Genomic DNA, 19,206 nt, shown 5'->3' on the forward strand with positions numbered 1-19,206 from the left:
TTCATGGAAGCAAAGTCATAAGCTCAGAGTTCTCCTTTGTTCAATTCTGTACTTAGTTTCCATGATAAGTCAGGCTTTAAGTCATATTAATGTTGGCTTTAGAGTTTCTGTTGCACATGTCCTTTCCTTTCGATTTTCATCTCCACCACCCTGAAGTAACCTCCTACTTGATCTCCTCTCGTACACACTCTATTATAACAATCCATTCTATGCATCTTGCCAGTTTGAATTTCCTAAAGCATTGTTATCCTCTTTCAGTCTTTGTTCTTTAAAACCTATTTCAAGACCCAAGTCAAATTTTCCTCCCCCATAGTGACTGCACGGACCACTTCAGGTAAAAGGGATGCTTACATCTTATAAATTCTTATGGTACTTAATTTAATTTCACCCATCGATCCAACGTTCATTAATCAGATGTATTTGAGTATTTACTATATACCAGGAAATCAAGTGGCGCTTATCACTCACAGATATTCAGCATTACATTTGTGGTCATAATTTCTCTCTTTTTAGATCGTAATATTCTTGATGTAAGATACTATGGTTGAAGATCTTTGTATTCTCTTTGTATCCTTCATAGCACAGAGCCTTTTGTACATAGTTGATGATTACTAAACATTTGTAGAATAAATATTGAACTAAGAATCTGCTATGATAAGGTGTGAAGATAAATATGGCCTCTATGGGATCAGTATGCAAACTGTTAGATATCAATTATAAGCATGTTTGAAGAGCTTTCATCAATATTTTTACTTTATTTCTTCTTCTTCTTTTTTAATTCTTCTTTTTTTTTGAGACAGGGTTTCACTCTGTCACCCAGACTGGAGTGCAGTGGTGTGATCATAGCTCACTGCAGGTTGAAATACCTGGGCTCAAGCGATCCTCTCACCTTAGCCTTCTGAGTAGTTAAGGCTACGTGCATGTGCATGCTCAGCTAATTACAAAAAAATTTTGCAGAGAAAGGGCTGTGCTATGCTGCCAAGGCTGGTCATGAACTCCTGGCCTCAAGGGATTATGGATGTCAGCCACCATTCTCAGCCTTTTGGATTCTTAAGTTAATTCTTTGCAGTGCATAAAAGTCACATAGCTTATTAAGGAAAAAAGTATCAAGATAAAATAGCAGTTCAGTCATATTCACATAGATAAATATTGTCAACAAGAAGTGGTAGAATGCTGAACCAGATTAAAAACTCTTCAGTCTCACTTTCTACATATATAATTTAATGTATATATTACATATGAAAATATATGAAGATTCAAACCTACTTTTGCACACAAAATAATTTTATTCTATTAGGCAATGAAGAGAAAATGCTCTGCTAACTGTAAAACTATACAACAAGTGGTATTACTATTTAAACATGACATTTTGAACCTGTAAGCAAACTATATCTATATAGTGCTTTGAAAAATAATCATTTGTAATTTTAAATATCTGCCTCTGATCTCTTAATTGGTAAGGAACATGGATTTTATTTTATGTTAAAATAGGTTTTAAATAGATCTCAAAATAGATGTATTTATTTTATTTTAGACTATTTTAAAATATTTTATTTTACTATATTTTATTTTATTTTAAAATCCTTGTCAGGGATTAAGTCAGGAGATGAATATAAGGGATTTAACTGAATTTCAAATCCGTAATCCTCTTCATTCCCATTCTCGACTCCCAGTAATACATTAAGAGCATGTCCAGGCCAAGATTCCTTTGCTCTGACCCTGCTTGATTGTCTTCATCTGCAGCTAGACTAAACCAGATAGGATTACCAGAATGATCAATTGGCAAATGAACTCATTTTCTTAGAAACAGCTTAGCTGAGTTCTGCTTACAGAACTGCTTTTCACATCTAATTTAAGCTTAATTAGACCTATTTACCAAATGTTAAAAAAAGTTAAGGTATAATTAAAATAAATTTTATAGCATTATTTGTTTTCATGAATAGCTTTATAATGAATCTATATTTTTACCCATCAATAATTCAGTATATTTGCTGCCATCAATAAGTTTGGACTTATAAAGTTTCTGATAAACTGTGGCTACTCAGAGAAAGTTTACTCAGATTCTAGAACACCATGAGTGTTCTTATACAAATCATGTATCATAATTAATTTTATAAATCAGCATTGCAAAGTGGAAGTACATTCTTAAAATATGTTTTATACAAATAAGCTTAAAGATTCTACAGTGATGATTTTGAATGAGGTTAAAGTGTCCCTTCATAAGGTCAACATTAATCTCAGTTGACAAATATTTACTGATAACTACTGCATGCCAGCATTGTGTGGGCTGATGGAATGAAACAGCAAATATAAAACCTAACCTATTATCTCATGGAGATTTCATTGTCATTGGAAAAGTAGGCCTAAAACAAGTAAATAGGTAAAATAATTATACATCGTGATAAGTACTAGGAAGGAAACATTATTTTAATGAGCAATTCAGAGTTGGAAGTTGACACCCAGTTCTCCACATAGACAGTAAACTAAGAAGTAAGCCAGTTTACTATTGTCTCAGTGTGATATCAAACCATCAAACACAAAGTTAGCTAAATGCTGATAAAGCAGTAACTGTGTCCAATGTTTTAAGGGCTGCAAAGTATATCTACCATAAATGTTTTGTTTGGCTTCTGAAGCATTTCTTTAGTGTTTTCTGTGAGTCATTCTGAACACACAATAGCAGGACATGATCATCGACTGGAAGACATGAAATATAAATAGTGTAACGGTGCTGAAAAATCTCTTACCAGAGGCTAGCTAGAACCCCTATGCAGATCAAAGCACGCAATTCAAAGGTCACCCATGATGTCTAGCCAAACCTACACACATGAATAGCAAGACTGAAAGATAAAAAATTTCCAACAGAAACATTGTAGACAAAGATGACATAGCATTAAGTGATCTAAAATTTATGAAGGATTTGAGGAATTTTAACGTTTAAAGCTTTACACGATATAAATTATTTCAGGCAAATTAGCTAATAATCAAAGTTTATGTATGTGACCGATATTTACTCAATTTGAATATGTGGAAGAATATCACTGAAAATACTATTTGGGATACATTCATAGTACCACTAAAGATATTTAATGGGCATCATCCTTGATGGTACATATATTAATATTTCACACATATTGAAATACTTATTGTTGTACCATGAGAAGAGCAAGTTATTCTATTTTTTAAATGAACATTGCCTTGAAAAAGACATTTGATGCTGTGAACAGTAATCCTATTTTTGACATTCTTTGTTTTTGTAGGGCATATGAGAAATATCATTGAAACTGCTGAGGCTCCTCGGACAGGACCAACAAAATGTTGTTTGTATAAAGGATCATCTGTCAGAGACAATTGACATAGGGTCTTGCATTCTTTGAGTTATACTGGTACTCTATGTTAATACAAGAGTTTATATATACAACCAAAAACCCTATCTCCTACAAACAAACAAGTAAAAAAAATTCCATAGGCCCATTTATCTTCACTACCACCCCATCCCATATTCAATTTCATTTTCTTTTTCCTCTTGACTCTGACTTTAAATCTCACTGATTTTTAAAAGACTCAAATGTGTGCATCAACATTTATCAGAAGCAGCAAATATTTAATATAAGCAAAGTTTGTGTTATTCCCAAATAATTACGGGAAAAAAAAGTTCCGAGAGGAAGCAAATGGTCAGTTTTAATTGTCTGGGCCTTGGTTCACAAAATCATGTATTTGGAGATTTAACAGACAAAGCGTTTGTTTGGATGCCTTCTACAAACTTCTAGGCCTGAAATATACAAGCTATTAAATTTATACCTTTAAAATAAGGATATCTTCAGGTTTTTTTCTGTTAGTATATATGTTTGCCAAACATTTTTCAGGATTCCTAAAGTGGGTTAAATGGCTTTAAATCAGCTTCTGTGGAGCAAGAGTTATTATGTAAGATGCATAAGGTTATCATCTAAGAGTGAGGAAAGACCTTTAAAAGTTCCAACAGTGGAAATGCAACAGTTAACATGATTTGGTCATGTCTCCAAATATAACTTTTAAAAGTTTTACCCGCACATATTTATTGGCAATTTACCGCCTACTGATGATGTCTGATGGGAGGTGGGGAGACATTGCTTGACTTATACTTTATTTATTTATTACATTTTATTAGCAAATAAACATTTTATTTATTGTATTGGACCAGAAAAATAAATTGCATTACAAAAAGATGTTACCTGTGTAAGGGGCAGCGAAAACCTAATTTAGTAGTCCCCCAAATATGGCAGTATATGTCAACAGCTGACTCCCATTTCAAAGCATAGGGAACAGTTTTATTGATCTTTTGGAGTTTTAAATATATAGCTTCTACTCTGAATGATACTGTATCTGTGAGTGTAATCAGAGTTTGTTTCTTATTTAATCTATTTTTATCTGATGCTATTTGCTTTAGGTGCTCTTCTATATATATGGATGTCAACTTCAAGGTCAAAAGCTTGTCTTTCTTCATTAATAAAAGTATATATGACTTTTTTTAGGTAGAGAGATGATTTAACACTCTTAGTCCACCTTCAGTCAATACCTTACACACACATGGAAGTTTTCAGAAATCCCATACTTTCTTTAGGGAAATTGATTAATATTTGGGTGAATTACACCTATAACCCTTAAAATAGCAGCCATAAAATTCATATTCTGCCTGAGACCTTGGAAATAACATAAATTCATTAAGAGGGCCAGGTATAAGGTCATACAAAATTGTGGGAATTGTGGGGAACAGTAGAGTGCATACTTTTTCTATGGGGGAGCCATTGCTAATCTACTTCATCTAGTTATGCCAAACCAGTAAGATTGTGAAACCAGTATTGCCAGATCTCTCTTTTTAATAACAATTTCAACTTTTATTTTAGATTCGGGGGTACATTATTTTAGATTTGGGAGGTACATGTGCAGGTTTGTTATGTGGGCATATTGCGTGTTGCTGAGGTTTGAGGTATGAATGATCCTGTCACTCAGGTAGAGAGCATAGTACCTAATAGGAAATTTTTCAGCCCTTGCTCCTCTTTCCTGTCCCCTACTTCTAGTAGTCCCCAGTGTCTATTGTTGCTATCTTTATGTCCATGTGTACCCAGTGTTTAGCTCCCACTTGTAAGTGAGAAGATGCAGTATTTGGTTTTCTGTCCCTGTGTTAATTCTCTTAGGATAATGGCCTCCAGCTGCTTCCGTGTTGCTGCAAAGGACATGATTTTGTTCTTTTTTATGGCTGTGTAATATTCCATGAATACATGTACCACATTTTCTTTATCCAATTCCCTGTTGATAGGCACTTAGATTGATTCCATGTCTTTGCTATTATGAGTAGTGCTGTGATGAACATACGAGTTCATCTGTATTTTTGGTAGAAAAATTTATTTTCCTTTGGTATGTGCCCAGTAATGAGATTGCTGGGTCAAATGGTAGTACTTTTTAAAGTTCTTTGAGAAATTCCCAAAGTGCTTTCCATAGTGGCTGAACTAATTTACATTCCCACCAAGAGTGTATAAGCACATTGAAGTTACGATTTTACGTAAAATGTTTTGAGTTTTGAAGCTCTGTACAGAAAGATCACTGGCTTAGAGATCAAGGGAGCCACAAATCTTGTCTCTTCTACTATCTAAAGATGTATGTAATGTTTATCAACCTTATTATGTTCCCATAAGGATAAAACAGATATGACAGTCTTTGGGAGGATATTAAAAAAGTGGTTCTCTAACATACAGTAGAGGAAGCAGGATTAAAAATGTAGGTGCAGTAGCTGTCATTCAGGTCAGTATATTGGGAGATCTGACACTAACTTCCTCTGCGACTTTGGCCAAATAATTGAACATCTCAGGGGAGAATTTCCTAAGCTGTTAAATGGTGGTGGTGGTAGCTAGTTAACCAAAGCAGTTCAGGCACCCCCATTGTATCACATAGGAAAAGGAAGAGCTGCACTAATGAAAGGATATAAGAGAATTGCTCTCTTTATTTTTCCTTCTACTATACATGAGTAGTTTCACTGAAGTTCTTTAGAATCCAGTTTGAAATCCATCGCTGTAGATACTTCCAAAAGTTGACTCTATCTTTAAAATGCTCTATTTGAAGTACTTTCCTTCGTTTGAAGAATCAGTGAAAGGAACAATCTCTTTAGTTTACTTCACACCAGAGGCTGAACATAATATGCGATATTAGGTAGTGATTTTTAAATTTATCATAAAAAGGCCCTAAATACTTAAATTAAATGAGCCTGACATTTTAACTGGACTCTTTATTATGTGGTATTTTATTGCCTCTTGTCATGTGTCTTGCATGCTGTTTCTCTATATTATTAAATGAGATTCTGTGGGCTAAATTTAGGTTTCAAAAGTGAGAATGTCATATCTCTGATTCTTATATTAAACTGACTCCAATCAAAGATGAGCACACTCGGTAGCAATCACCGTAGTTAAGTTTGTTGAGCTTCACATTCACATGCCCAAAGTTGGAAGAATCAAAGTATGAAAATTTATTTATCAGTGGTACAGGGTAAAAATGACCTTGACTAATTCTAAATAAAGCTAGCTCTCCATTATTAACTTCTTGGGTCTCAGCCAGAGTAGAATCACCTTCTAGTCATAACTTGTGCATAGGGGAAGGCTCTCTCTACAGTAAGGTTAATCAATGTCCTAATGTAGTAAAATCATGATGATGATCGGAACTAGTGAGTTTTGTAGAGAACTGTCACTACTTACCACCATATGTTGCAAAACCTCAGCTGCTAATAGTTCTGTTGGTGGTAGTTGTATATTGTGTATTGTATCTGCCACAACATTCTTGACTGTGTGTAACCCCTGTTTTGTTACTGACTTTATAAGAATGTGAACATATGTATATATCAGCCACAAGGACACATTTTAGTAAATTTCAGGCCTTTTCATCATGACTTTTATTTCATAGCCAAAATCAGAAGTGGGGAGGGGCAGCAAAAAGAAGACTTTAGTAAACAAAGAGGAAACAGAAGGAATACAAAACATTTTGGGCCAACTCCAGGGAACCCAGATGATTTTTTTTTCACATTATAACCTATTCTATACTGAGCTGATAATATTAGTATCATCATCTGCTTGTTCAATAAAGTTTTCCAAAATGGTATAAGGAAAACTAAAATGAATTAATTAACATCACTAAAATAACTAATTCAGAACTATAAAAGTCATATTTTACTTAGAATGTCAAAAATGAAATACATCTGTTTAACTTGTAGGCCTTAAAGCCCTAGAGTTATAGCTAGTTTGTTAAGCACTATTGTAAAGTACCTTCCTTACATTGGAAAAGATAAATGAGAAATTTTCAAATATCAAGGTAAACTCCTAATTTTCTAAGTAATTTTTAAGTTGTTAATAAAAGGACAGTTAACTCATGCGTGTTTATATATTCATTGAATAATTCTAACAATGTTTCTGTAGTCAATGATTTCAGAGTCTAAATTTAACTAACCTATGAACCTCATGCCATGGGAGACGTAAATGATTTTGATTTTGGTGAGGATTAGTATAATTATATTTACATGTATAGTGAGGGCCAAAAAAAGTTTGTTGAGCTTAGAAAGCTTTATTGTTAAAAAAGTGAGAGATCTTTGGTAAAATTGAAATAATGCCCTCAAATTCAGTCATATATAGGCCATTAAAATAAGGAAGGATGCATTATCACTGACTTGGTCTGTATGATTATATTTTATTTAAGAAAAGTGTCACCTCAGAAGAGTTTGGGAGAGTGAGTTATAAAGCAAAATCAAATAGTTCTGACAGTGAAGTGACAGAATATAAGAGTAGGTGAAAAAAGACTCAGCTTCACTCTTACCTCCTCTCCCCAGCAACCCCAGATATATTTTCATTTTTTTTTTAAGAAATCTCTCTGCAGACTTTGAGCAGAGAAGCAGTCGCTTTTCAAAACCAAAAAAAAAAAAAAAAAAAAAAAAAAAAAAAAAAAAAAAAAAAAAAACAGAAACAAAAAGATAATATTTTTGTTTTTGTTCAACAAAAAGATGATGAACTAACCACATATATTTGTAGTGGGCATTGTGGGAAGGTTCTCATTTCTGTATTACTAATAAGTACATTAAGGGTTAAAAGAACCACATTATAGTCCTCATAGTTTTTTTTGCATGCATTTTAGGTTTCATTGTTCTTTATTAAAGAATTGGAGAACACTGGGGGTTACTGCACTGTTGGAAAGAATAATTATTTTGTTAACAAGGCTAATTATGTGTTTTTTAAAATGGATCTCTTTTGTATGTGTTTAATTTCTTTTGTGTGGATGTATGTATGACTGTGTGTGTGTGTGTGTGTGTGTGTGTCTGTGTGTGTGTGTCTGTGTGTGTGAATGCGCATGTGTAACCCTTGTGAGGAAGATGTAAGATAATTCCATATGCTCCAGAAAAATGTATATAGTGATCTGTCGGAGATCAATGGCTCCATGTTTAGGAAATAAGCACAACATTGATATTGGCTTACTTTCATCATCCTGTTGGCCAAATAAAAGATGAGAAAAAATTAGAACGGGATTTTTCCCTCCAAAATGTTGGAATACCTAATGGGATGGGAAAGAAGAGATACAATATTGAGAGAGAGGGAAGAGATACAATATTGCTGAATTTTTTGGGAATTGTTACGACCCAAGGCCACTTTCTTCAACAGAAATCTATAACCTATTTCCTTGCCTTCATATATGGAAAAGCCCTAAACCACGTGACATTTCACCTTATTCTTTAGTCAATGGGGATTATACTAGAAGTGTGCTAACATTATTCATATGTTTAAAACACTAATAGCAATTCAGGCTTCCTTACCTTCTATGTGCTCTTCCCTGCTGGTGTTTCATTGTGTGTAACCTATCTAAAATTTCTGCAGAATTTAGGAAGATGTTTTGTGAAATATAATAAAGCCTTGATTAATTGGAAGCTAACTAACCAGAACTCTCAATTAACCAGTTTTATTTATTTATTTTCTGCTACACTCTCCTTTTAGAAGGAAGAGGCAAATGACAAGAAAACAAGCTGTTAACAGGTATTTATGTATTTATTTTTTAAAAATCAAATTCCTGAGAATGTCCTGGAGCCTGTACAGATTCAGCCACACTTTCATAATCTTGTTCCCTGTACTACACTCACTAAGGTAGGAAAGTAGAGCCATTTAAAATTTTCAGCAGCAAATGCTGAATCTTGCTTAATCCTCAGTTCATAAGAAAAAATGAAATCCAAAGAGTGAATTACAACCCGTCCATCCAGTTGGAGGTTCTAAAGCAGAAGTTAGAGAAAGGCTGCAAAGTTGGTTGGGGTTGAGTGAACATCACTGACACAAAAACTAGGATACCTATGTAAAATAATGGGAAAATTATTCAGATGTCCACCCGCCCCTTTGTTCTGGAATGCTTAGGAAGGTACATTCACTTTTGCAGGGCAGCACAGGCTATTAAGTGTGCTACAATGATAATGGAAAAGAATCTGGCTTTCTAATCTTTTAGGTCATTCTAAGCATTAGGCACAGATATGTGTTGTAGGCATGTTAGAAGTTCTAAAACCTTTAAAATAGTTTTCTTCTAATATTATATTTTAAATAAATATTTGGAAGTCTAAGAAGATTTATATGTGAAACCTCTTAAAATATCTATGAAAATCTTAGTAAAAGGGCAATCAGAGATAACATATTGTTCCAGGCCTCAGACATTTTAGGTTGTAGTGGTGAGAAGAACACACAGTGACTCAGAGACGAGGGCGAAGTAGGGGAACTCATGTTCCTAAAATATATTTTGATAGTTCCTGTTAGTAGTGCCCCTCTTCTCTTCCACACTTCTTTCTCAGGTTACATTACCTTTTGATGATATTTTTTGCCCCTTTCTTTAGGGCTGCCCTTGATGCAGGCTTTATCCATATTTTCTACAAGAAAAATGTCATAGAGCTGTAGGGGAGATGAGGACTACACCATGGATTTATCCTGGGTTTTCAACATACAAAATAAAACATCACTATGGTGGTGTTTCTAGTATCTGTGACATTTTCTATATTAAAAGTTAGTTTTGCATGTCATGCACACTAAATAATACCCAAGTGACCTGAAGCAGTGGATGTGCCTCCTTAAGTGCCAAACTTTCTATTAGACAATGATATCAATGCTGGGAAGACTAAAACCCACTAGATTTTATTAATGACTGAGTTTAACTGTAAAATAGTAAATGCATTAAGTTTTGAGTTAGGCTTGGATATGGAAAGTGTTTCCAATTTGATATGAATGCAATTGAATTTAGGCATTGAAAATGGCTTTCCCTTTATTTTTGATTTTCTAGTAAAATGACAAGCAAATTAAGTCAAGTTTTTTGTTCATTAAATATAACAGTAGTTTATAACTATATGGATTTACTTCTGGATTATCAAAATATACATTTCATATGTACATATATATAATACCATTTTTACACTTATTGCAATCAGAGAAAAACCATGAAGTGTTTTTGAAAGTATGTGTACCAAGTCATTCACATAAACTATAGAGAAACCAGGAGAGTCGCAAACTCTAATGCCTACTGAGGCAAGGCTGGTAACACAAATGAAAGACTATAAGCGATATAGAGTGGTGGGGACTATGGTGAACTAGGGAGCATATATTCTTTTCCAAAGTGGTGGCTATTACTGTTTGGCTGATTATTATCATGTGTGAATGCAGGCTCAGTGTTGTTAAGATCCAACTTTTTAAAAGAAGCTGGGAATTAAGATTTTTACATGAAATTCTCCAATTCTTAAATGTTGGCAACTAACTCAATAAAAAGCAAAACAGAAAAAAAAAGCAACACTGCGCAGGCCAAACAAAATCCATCTGGGGTCAGGATCTAGCCCATGGGCTGTCAGTTTGCGACCTCTGCTCTAAATTGTGAGTCCTCAAGGTATTGCATTACAGAAAGAATCACAGTTTGTTATAAATGCACCTAAAGCCTTTGATCAAGGAAAGTTCATATAAGGTGAATAAATAACCAGTGGAGTGCTTACGAATAATTATTCTGGTACTCAAAATGGTGGTTATGCACTTTGTGAGTTTTATTTTTTACTACTTCAAAATAGGCAATCTAATTTTTCCTTCAAGTGATTTGAAAATTAAAATTCAATTATTATTTTTTGCTTTCATGTTATCAGTGAAATGCAGTATGAAACAGATTATTACTGCCATGTCCAGAAAATAATACTTAAGTATAGTTCTCATCACATAACATAATTAAGGTTTCTATTTAAAGTCCAATTTATTTTGTTTTAATAAGAAGAAAGCCATGTGTATAACATGTGTTGTTTTATTTTAAATTGGCTTGCCTTTAAATAAATTCCCAATTCCATCTAGCGAAATTCCTTTATTTTTACAAATGGTTAAAATAAGAAATAAAAGAAATGTAAGCAGTTAACACAACAAAACTTCATTTGAACTTTTGATAGGCATTGGCAAAGATAAAACAAAGTTGGTCATCTGAGATTTTATTAAAAGGTAACTGTTTGACTGATCTGAGACTTTGCTTGTTTGTCTGTCCCGCCATGGACCTTAGCACATAATCCCACTGTGCTACAATGCTTTTGACATCTGTATGCCCCTTTCATCACTGACAATCCAAAAGCATATTTGTCTAAAAAGGAAACAATTAAATTCCAATCTCTCTAGAAAAAAAAAGAAAAAGAAAGAAAGAAAAACACCTCACTGTTAAACCTGCTTTAATGGTCACAATGATCTGTACCATACATCCTTAGTGAGGATGGTAAATTTAACATTTTCATTTCTGATGAGAAAGTCGAGAACTTTAAAAAGTAAAAAAAGAAAGAGAAAGAATTGAAGACATAATCTCAAATCCTAAATAAACTAGAAAAAACCTCATTCCTTGACAAATCATTCTAGTTGCAGATTTAACACAAACACATATGGATGATGAGAAATTGTTGGGTAACTGGTCAACACATATGACAATGTGCAAAATAGCTGATGTTTACTTAAATAAAATTTGGGTAGACAGTGCTGACCTTTCCAGATCATCAGCTAGTTTTGACCACAAGTAATCTGTTACATGATTGGGACGCAATATGTTTAAATATACTAATTAATGAAACTTATTTACTAAAACTCTAATAATTAAAGATCTTTAGTTAAGTGGTTAGTCCTCAAACTCAGATAATTTAAGAAATGAGTGATTATTTGATGCATTTGACCATCATAGACATATAAATAAGATAATTCAGGATAAAATATTGATGAACAATTAGTCCTCTTTTTTTGCCAGGACATAATAATATCTAACATTTATCAAATATGAGTTCAGGTGATTTTTCATATATTAGTTTTTTTAATCATCATAACAACTCTGTAAGATAGGTGCTACAATTATAATCATTGTCTTACAGTTGATGATACTGAGTCACAGAGAAGGTTAAATGATTTACCCAAGGTCATACAGCCTATAAATACCAGAGACAGCAATTGAATCAAAGCAGTCTAGTTTCAAATCTCATATGCTTTGGACCAATATATTTTATAACCAGCCAAATGGAATCAGACTAATTAGAAAAACATCTCATTTAGTATTATATATAAAATTACTTATTGAAAAATGACATTTCTATTCAGAAATAAAGTTTGGTAGCATCATTTTGATAGTGTAATAAATTAGCAAGATTAATTATAAAATAGTTCAGATAGAGCAGGAAGAAATAAAAGGGAACAGCAGGAAATACTGAGAAAAACTTGTGGATCAATATTTAGGTCTACATTTTGCTACACTTAATCCACAGTTTAAAAAAATTGTATCTGAAAAACATTTGTGTCTGTGAAACATTAATATTATGACTAACAATAATATCCTTTTTATTTCACAAATGAAAGATGACCACTAATCCTAAAACCAGTGTGTATCATTACTGTGTCTTTTTAAAATTATGTGTGTATTTATACACAAACAACATGCAGTGTTGATTTTTGTGTTTTTTTAAATTTTTGTGTTTTAAGATGTATTGAACTGGTATGATATCGTACTACTCTTTTTAAGTATTTTTACATTATGTTTTTGAGATTCATCCATATTGATACATTCAAATATAGTTCACTCTTTTTTTAATTGTCCATTATACTACCTTGTATAACACAATTTGATAATTCTTTCCTATATCCGTAAGTCGATAATTAGGTTGTTTCCAATTTTTTGTTGGAAACCATGCTGAAATGGACATGTCTTGCAACCATATGGGAGTATTTCTCTAGGATATAAGCCTAGAAGTGCAAGTTTTAGGTTGTGAACTATGTATGTCTTCCACTTTAATGGTTATTGCCAAATTGTTCTCCAAAGCTGTTTTGATTTACCCTCCTGCCAACAATATACAAGAGGTCCCATTTCCTCACATTATTGTCAGCATAGTAGATATTTTTATGAACGATCTGTTTGAAGAAAAAATAATTCTTTTTATTCTCTTATGATTACACACATACATATTAAATATTGATTCTGATCACTTAGCACGGATAACAATGTTTACAGATACTATTTTTGTCATTATTCTTCATCTTAAAACATATGTAATTAAGATAAGGATTAAAGATACTATTTTAAATTTGTAAAGCATTTTCTAGGTTACAAGCACTTTCCCATAAACTTCCATTTGATGAGACAGTATGGTACAGCAGGAAGAACTCTGGGGAAAAAAAAGAGTCATAAGTCCATGGACTCAACTCTGCACATAAATCTGTGGTTTTGGACCTCAGTTGCTGCATCTTTTAAGTTACAGTATTAGACTAAACAGTCTCTTAGATAAATAGTATATGCTTTGATCTATGATACATATCTTCCCTTTTCCTTGAAGTTGTAATTTACTTATTGTGCATAAAGCATAAAGATAAAATTGAATTTGGTCAATTTGTGAAAATTGTTGTAACACACTCTCTGGCTCAGTTAATAAGATCATAACTTTACCTTCATTATATTTACATTTCCTCTAATTCAAGGACAGTTAGGGGTGGATGGTGGAAGAGAAGATAGGACACATGATTTTGAATTCATGTTCAGTTTTTCCCGTTTCAAAGCATCACATTCTAAATGCTGAAATAAAAAACAATGAAAGCTCAACAACTATTTGTTATGACTTTGTATTTACTTTCAAGCTCTTTTTATGCACGTCTCTGATTTAGAAGAAAATATTCAAGATTTTCAGCTCACTTAATATTTGATTCCAGCAGTATTTTTATGGTGCTACACATAACTACTTAGAGAGAGGACTCAGGTTGACTACTCTGTATATTCTTTCTTTCTTCTCTTTTCTTTTTTTAAGGACACAAGCCCATGAAACAGCCTCAGGAGGTCCTGAGACACGTGCCCCCTTTATTTCAAATAAGGGGGTAAGTAATTAGATTTTGTATTTGGAGAGATGCTTTTTATTTGAAAGATCTGGATCTTTATCCTGAGGTTTAACATAGAACTTTCAGTTTTTCTTAGATTCTATGTGTATGGGAAAGACCACTGAGTTAGAAACCAAACTGTCTAATATTATAGTAGATTAAAGTAGAAAAGGGAATCAGTAGAAATTGATTTTATTTAAACTCTCGGAGTTGCAAATATGCTACACGCACACACACACACACACACACATACATACACACACACACATCCTCTTGTTAGCACAGAATATCTGTTATTTTCAATGACTTTTGAAAAGAAAACTTAACGTGCGAGGATATTGAACACTGGTTATGAGCAAAGCTTCTACTTATGGAAGGTGGCAGTTCTGGCAAACAAAATATAAATCAGTTAATCTCTTGTGATGAAGACATTCTTAGAGACCTTTCTTTCTATAAGTAGTCCTGGGAAAATGTTTTGACTATAGCATTCCTAGAAAGTGAATTGACCTCCTACAGAGTTTCAACACCAGGTATTACAAGAAAATTGTGGTTCACACACTTTGTTCAAATTATCTTCAGATTAATACAATTTGCATACATATACCTAATTGTCCAAGTGTAACAATAAGCCTAGAGAATCCAACATAAGTTGCTTTGGGCCTGTTTGTTAACGGACTGTGGGGTCCATATTTAAGACCTTTCATTGCTATTTCTGCTAATTGGCATCCTGTTTTTAGTTTAAGCATACTCTGGAAACCACTATTTCATTGTGTTGCTTCCACTACTTAAGAGAATCAAGATCTCTGCCGAGATAATCTATAGTATTTCTGCCCACATCCTACATATCCTATGTGGAGATTCAACAGGGTTGTCTAACTTCTTAAAAACATAAACATGAAATAAATCACTTAAAACACAAGCTATCTCAAAATCTTTAATCCAGTTTCAAAGATGTAGGTCAGAACATTTTCAAGACAACACTTCTTGGACATAGTTCACCAAGTAACTGACAAGACTATTGGGAAATTAGTACTCTCCTTAAAAGATATATTGCAGTTGCTCAGTATTTATTAAAAAACAAGAAAGGAGGAAATATGAACATTGTCATATGGCCTTTATCACCTGCATTATTCAGAAATGCTATATGTATTTGAGACATTGATAGATTTCTATTCATAAAACCAATTGCAGTCATTCCATGAACTACTCCTTATTGAGTATCCCCACTTTTGTTAGTCTGAACGAAGCCTTGGTGAACAAAACTTGTTATCTTTTATCCAAAAAAACATAAAAACCATGGACACATTTGTCTTGATCACAGACTTCAAGAATGCCCATGTGCTTTGCCAAGGACGGCATCTAGATAATAATGCTATAATATTACTATAAAATATTTTCTTTTATTATTGAAAACCCAGTTTGAATCTTGAGCAAGTCATTTACATGCTGTTTCTTTGGGATTACCTACATTCTTGTCCACTCTGACCTTGTAATATTTCTCACAGTTGGAAATGTAATGCAGAGTGACTAAGATAATGTTGTTTACACAGACTTTAAGTGGAGTGACATTATAGTCAAGCAAGTGTCACATCACCCAATGTGAAGGAAGACTTAATTACCATAATCCTGTGAATACTAAAATTTCTTAGCCACGTGTAGCATAATAATGTAATGTTTTGCATGTACATTTAATAATGCAAAGGTGTATCGGGCTGTGTGTTTCTTTAAAAACGAAAGCAAAGTGGGATTACAGAAAGAAAATAGACTTTTGAAATTGGAGGATACTTATCTGAATGTTCAGGTGAAGCCTGTCCTTTCTTTTAAACTCCAAAGAGTTGCCTAGTGATGTGAAAATGAAGGGACTGCTAAAATATCCATAAATCTATACACCAATGAGTAGGGTGACAGACCATGAATTTCTCTGGAGGGCACAGGGTAGATGTAACTAAATGACTGAGACAGGATAAAGAGGAAAGGCTCATAACCACCTATTATTGTGCAATGGGGAACATATCATTAATTTACAAAAGAGTGGTGACATTTTCTAAAATTGTATAGCCCTATTCTTAAAAGTTTGTCAGTGTAACTAATTAGTTTCTAAAATGGAGTTGATTCTAAGACCCAGTATGAATGCATTTGAAAAGGCAAGGCATTGTCCCTAAATTGGTAGGGTTTGTAATACATCTTGATGAATGCTACAAAAATAATGTTAAGAAATAGGACTATTATGGTTTGTAGTCCTTGAAGGAATTATGTTCCATGGCAACGTGCCCTAAAGACATGTCCTGCTTTCTGTTTTTGATAACACTGAGTTTTCAATACAAAGAATTCAATTGCTCAATGGGTTCGTCTCCCAGCATATGAGGACTCTAAAGATCTTTTGTTATTTTAGGCTATCGTTGGAATTTTTGTTTTTAAACTAATGTTAATGTTCAAAAGAGGGCAAGTATAAAATGAATCAGCAATACAATGTGAAATTGTTTTAAAATAAATCCATTAGAAAGGTGAGATGTAAAAAATGTGTAGCTCAATCAATAGATTTATGTAAATGATATTCATGATTTATGATACAAAATACTCTATCATCTGAGACTGTATTCCAGATGTTTTTAAAAACGTGCAAAAGCTATTAAAACATATAAAACATTGAAGCCTGTTAATAACAGTAGCCATGCTTTACAATTAGGAGAGTTTAAAAGGATTGTGAACTGATTCATCATTATAAAATACTCTTCCAATAGAGAATACTTTTTCTGAAATACATAAATAAAATTTTATTTGGTTTTCATTTGAACATTTTTATTTCAATTTGGACATTTTCCTTTTAGCTGGCTAGTCCTAGCCAAACAGTATATTAGCGTAACATAGTTTATCAACATCTCTGTATTGTTTTGTTGCTTTAAAATGAACATGGCACAAGTATACATATGTAACAAACCTGCACGCTATGCACATGTACCCTAGAACTTACAGTATAATAAAAATAAATAAATAAATAAAAATGAAACTAGTCTAAATTACAAAAATGGTGATGTTATATGCTTTATGCTGCAAGTTTTACAAATACCCACTAAATCACATATTAAGGTTTCTGACATATTAAGTATAAAGAAGGTAGTGTTTTTTATTTTTTATCATCAATTATATTTGGCATTATAGCACCCACTATATTCAGAACATTAAGTGAGGGGATTTGGAACATCTGACTGACACATCCCGTTTAAAGATAGTGTATACATAGAGGCAGTATCTATGGTTCTGCATCCTTGTATTGAACGTATTTCAAAAAAATAAACAAACAATAAAAATAGTAAGACAGAAATAAAAACAAATACAAATAAAGATTCAGTATACAACAAATTACATAGAATTTACATAGTTTTAGGTATTATAAGTAGTTTAGAGATGATTTGGAGCACATAGAAGGATGGGCACAGGTTATATGCAAATACTATGTCACTTTACATAAGGGACTTGAGCATCCATAGATTTTTGTATCTTTGGGGGACCTGGAACCAATTCCTCTGGGATATGGAGTGATGACTATATTTTACTTTTCAGTGGCATTAAAATAACGTTGTGCTTTACAATGTTTATGACAGTTTATGACTGTCCAGCTCTTTGTCTTCAAAAATCACTCTCTGGATTTTGGAACTAAATTAGATACAATTAATATAAGGTAAAGCACTTTTTAATAACCTTGGATTCAGCACAGAAGTGGTTAAAGGCAATGTGTGTGTTTTTAAATACACTTTTATTTTTAGGACAGTTTTAAAAATAAAATACAGAAAGAAAGCAAATACTACACTGAGAGTTCCCGTTCACCCCGTAGCCAGTTTCATCTGTTGTTAACATCTTACAATTACTGAATCAATTTGTCCCAACTAATGAACTAGTACTGATACACTGTTGACTAAATTTATACTTTACTCATATTTGTTCAGTTTTTCTGTAATATTTCTTTTCTGTTCCAAAATGTAGGCCACTACACTTTATCCTCAGGTTGCCTAAAACTCCTCTCAGCTGTAGCAGTTTCTCTCCTTGTTTTCAATGACCTTGATAGTTTTGAGGAGTAGTGGTATTTGTATTTGTAGGATGTCCCTCAATTGGGGTTCACTTGATGCTTTTTTCATGATTAAATTTGGGTTATGTGTTTTTGAGAGAAATACCACAGAGGCAAAATGCCATTTTCATCACATCATGTCAAGGGTATATACTATTCTTTTGACTTATTACTGTTGAGGTTGACCTTGATCACGAGGCTCAGGAAGTATCTGTCAGGTTTTCTACTGTAAAGGTTACCTTCTCTTTTTTTTCTTTCTTTCTATATTATACTCTTTGGAAGTCTTTGGAAAGCAGTCACTGTGCAAAATTATTTGGAATTCTTCTAAATGGGAGATATGCCTTTTCTCTCACATTTATGTATTTATTCAATTACTTATTTATATCAGCATAGACTTCTAGGTGTTTATTTTATGCTTTGGGTTATAATCCAGTACTACAATATTTATTTTATTGCTTAAATTGTTCCAGCTTTGGCCATTGGGAGCTCTTTCAGTAGGCTCCTGTGTACCTATGACATGCCCCCAACATTGTGGATATTTTCATACACTTCCTTACTTTCTTGCACGAGATGTTCCAGACTCATCTTGTATATTTTCTGCTCCAGTCCTAGAGTCAGAAGCCATTTCTTCAAGTAGTGGTTAGGAGAATTCTTGATCTGCTCAATCCTAAGAAAGTGCTAGAGGTGGCCAAAAAAGAGGGTCAGAGAGTCTCTCTTGATTTCATTTTCTTGTTTGTCTCCTAATTTTCCATCATCCTGGTAATGCACATA

At 33.1% G+C, this 19,206-nt stretch overlaps 1 protein-coding gene across 1 annotated transcript in view; it reads left to right on the plus strand.

Annotated features, from left to right (window-relative positions):
- Positions 1–19,206, plus strand: part of LOC104680207 (dachshund homolog 2-like) — a 415,059-nt gene that overhangs the window by 265,089 nt on the left and 130,764 nt on the right. Inside the window, exon 2 of the mRNA XM_030933676.1 lies at positions 8,994–9,032. Within this exon, the coding sequence (XP_030789536.1) occupies positions 8,994–9,032 (39 nt within the window). The remainder of the gene's footprint in view (positions 1–8,993; positions 9,033–19,206) is intronic.

The sequence above is a fragment of the Rhinopithecus roxellana genome, chromosome 7 (genome assembly GCF_007565055.1).
Source record: "Rhinopithecus roxellana isolate Shanxi Qingling chromosome 7, ASM756505v1, whole genome shotgun sequence".
In the NCBI taxonomy this organism is placed as follows: Eukaryota; Metazoa; Chordata; class Mammalia; order Primates; family Cercopithecidae; genus Rhinopithecus; species Rhinopithecus roxellana.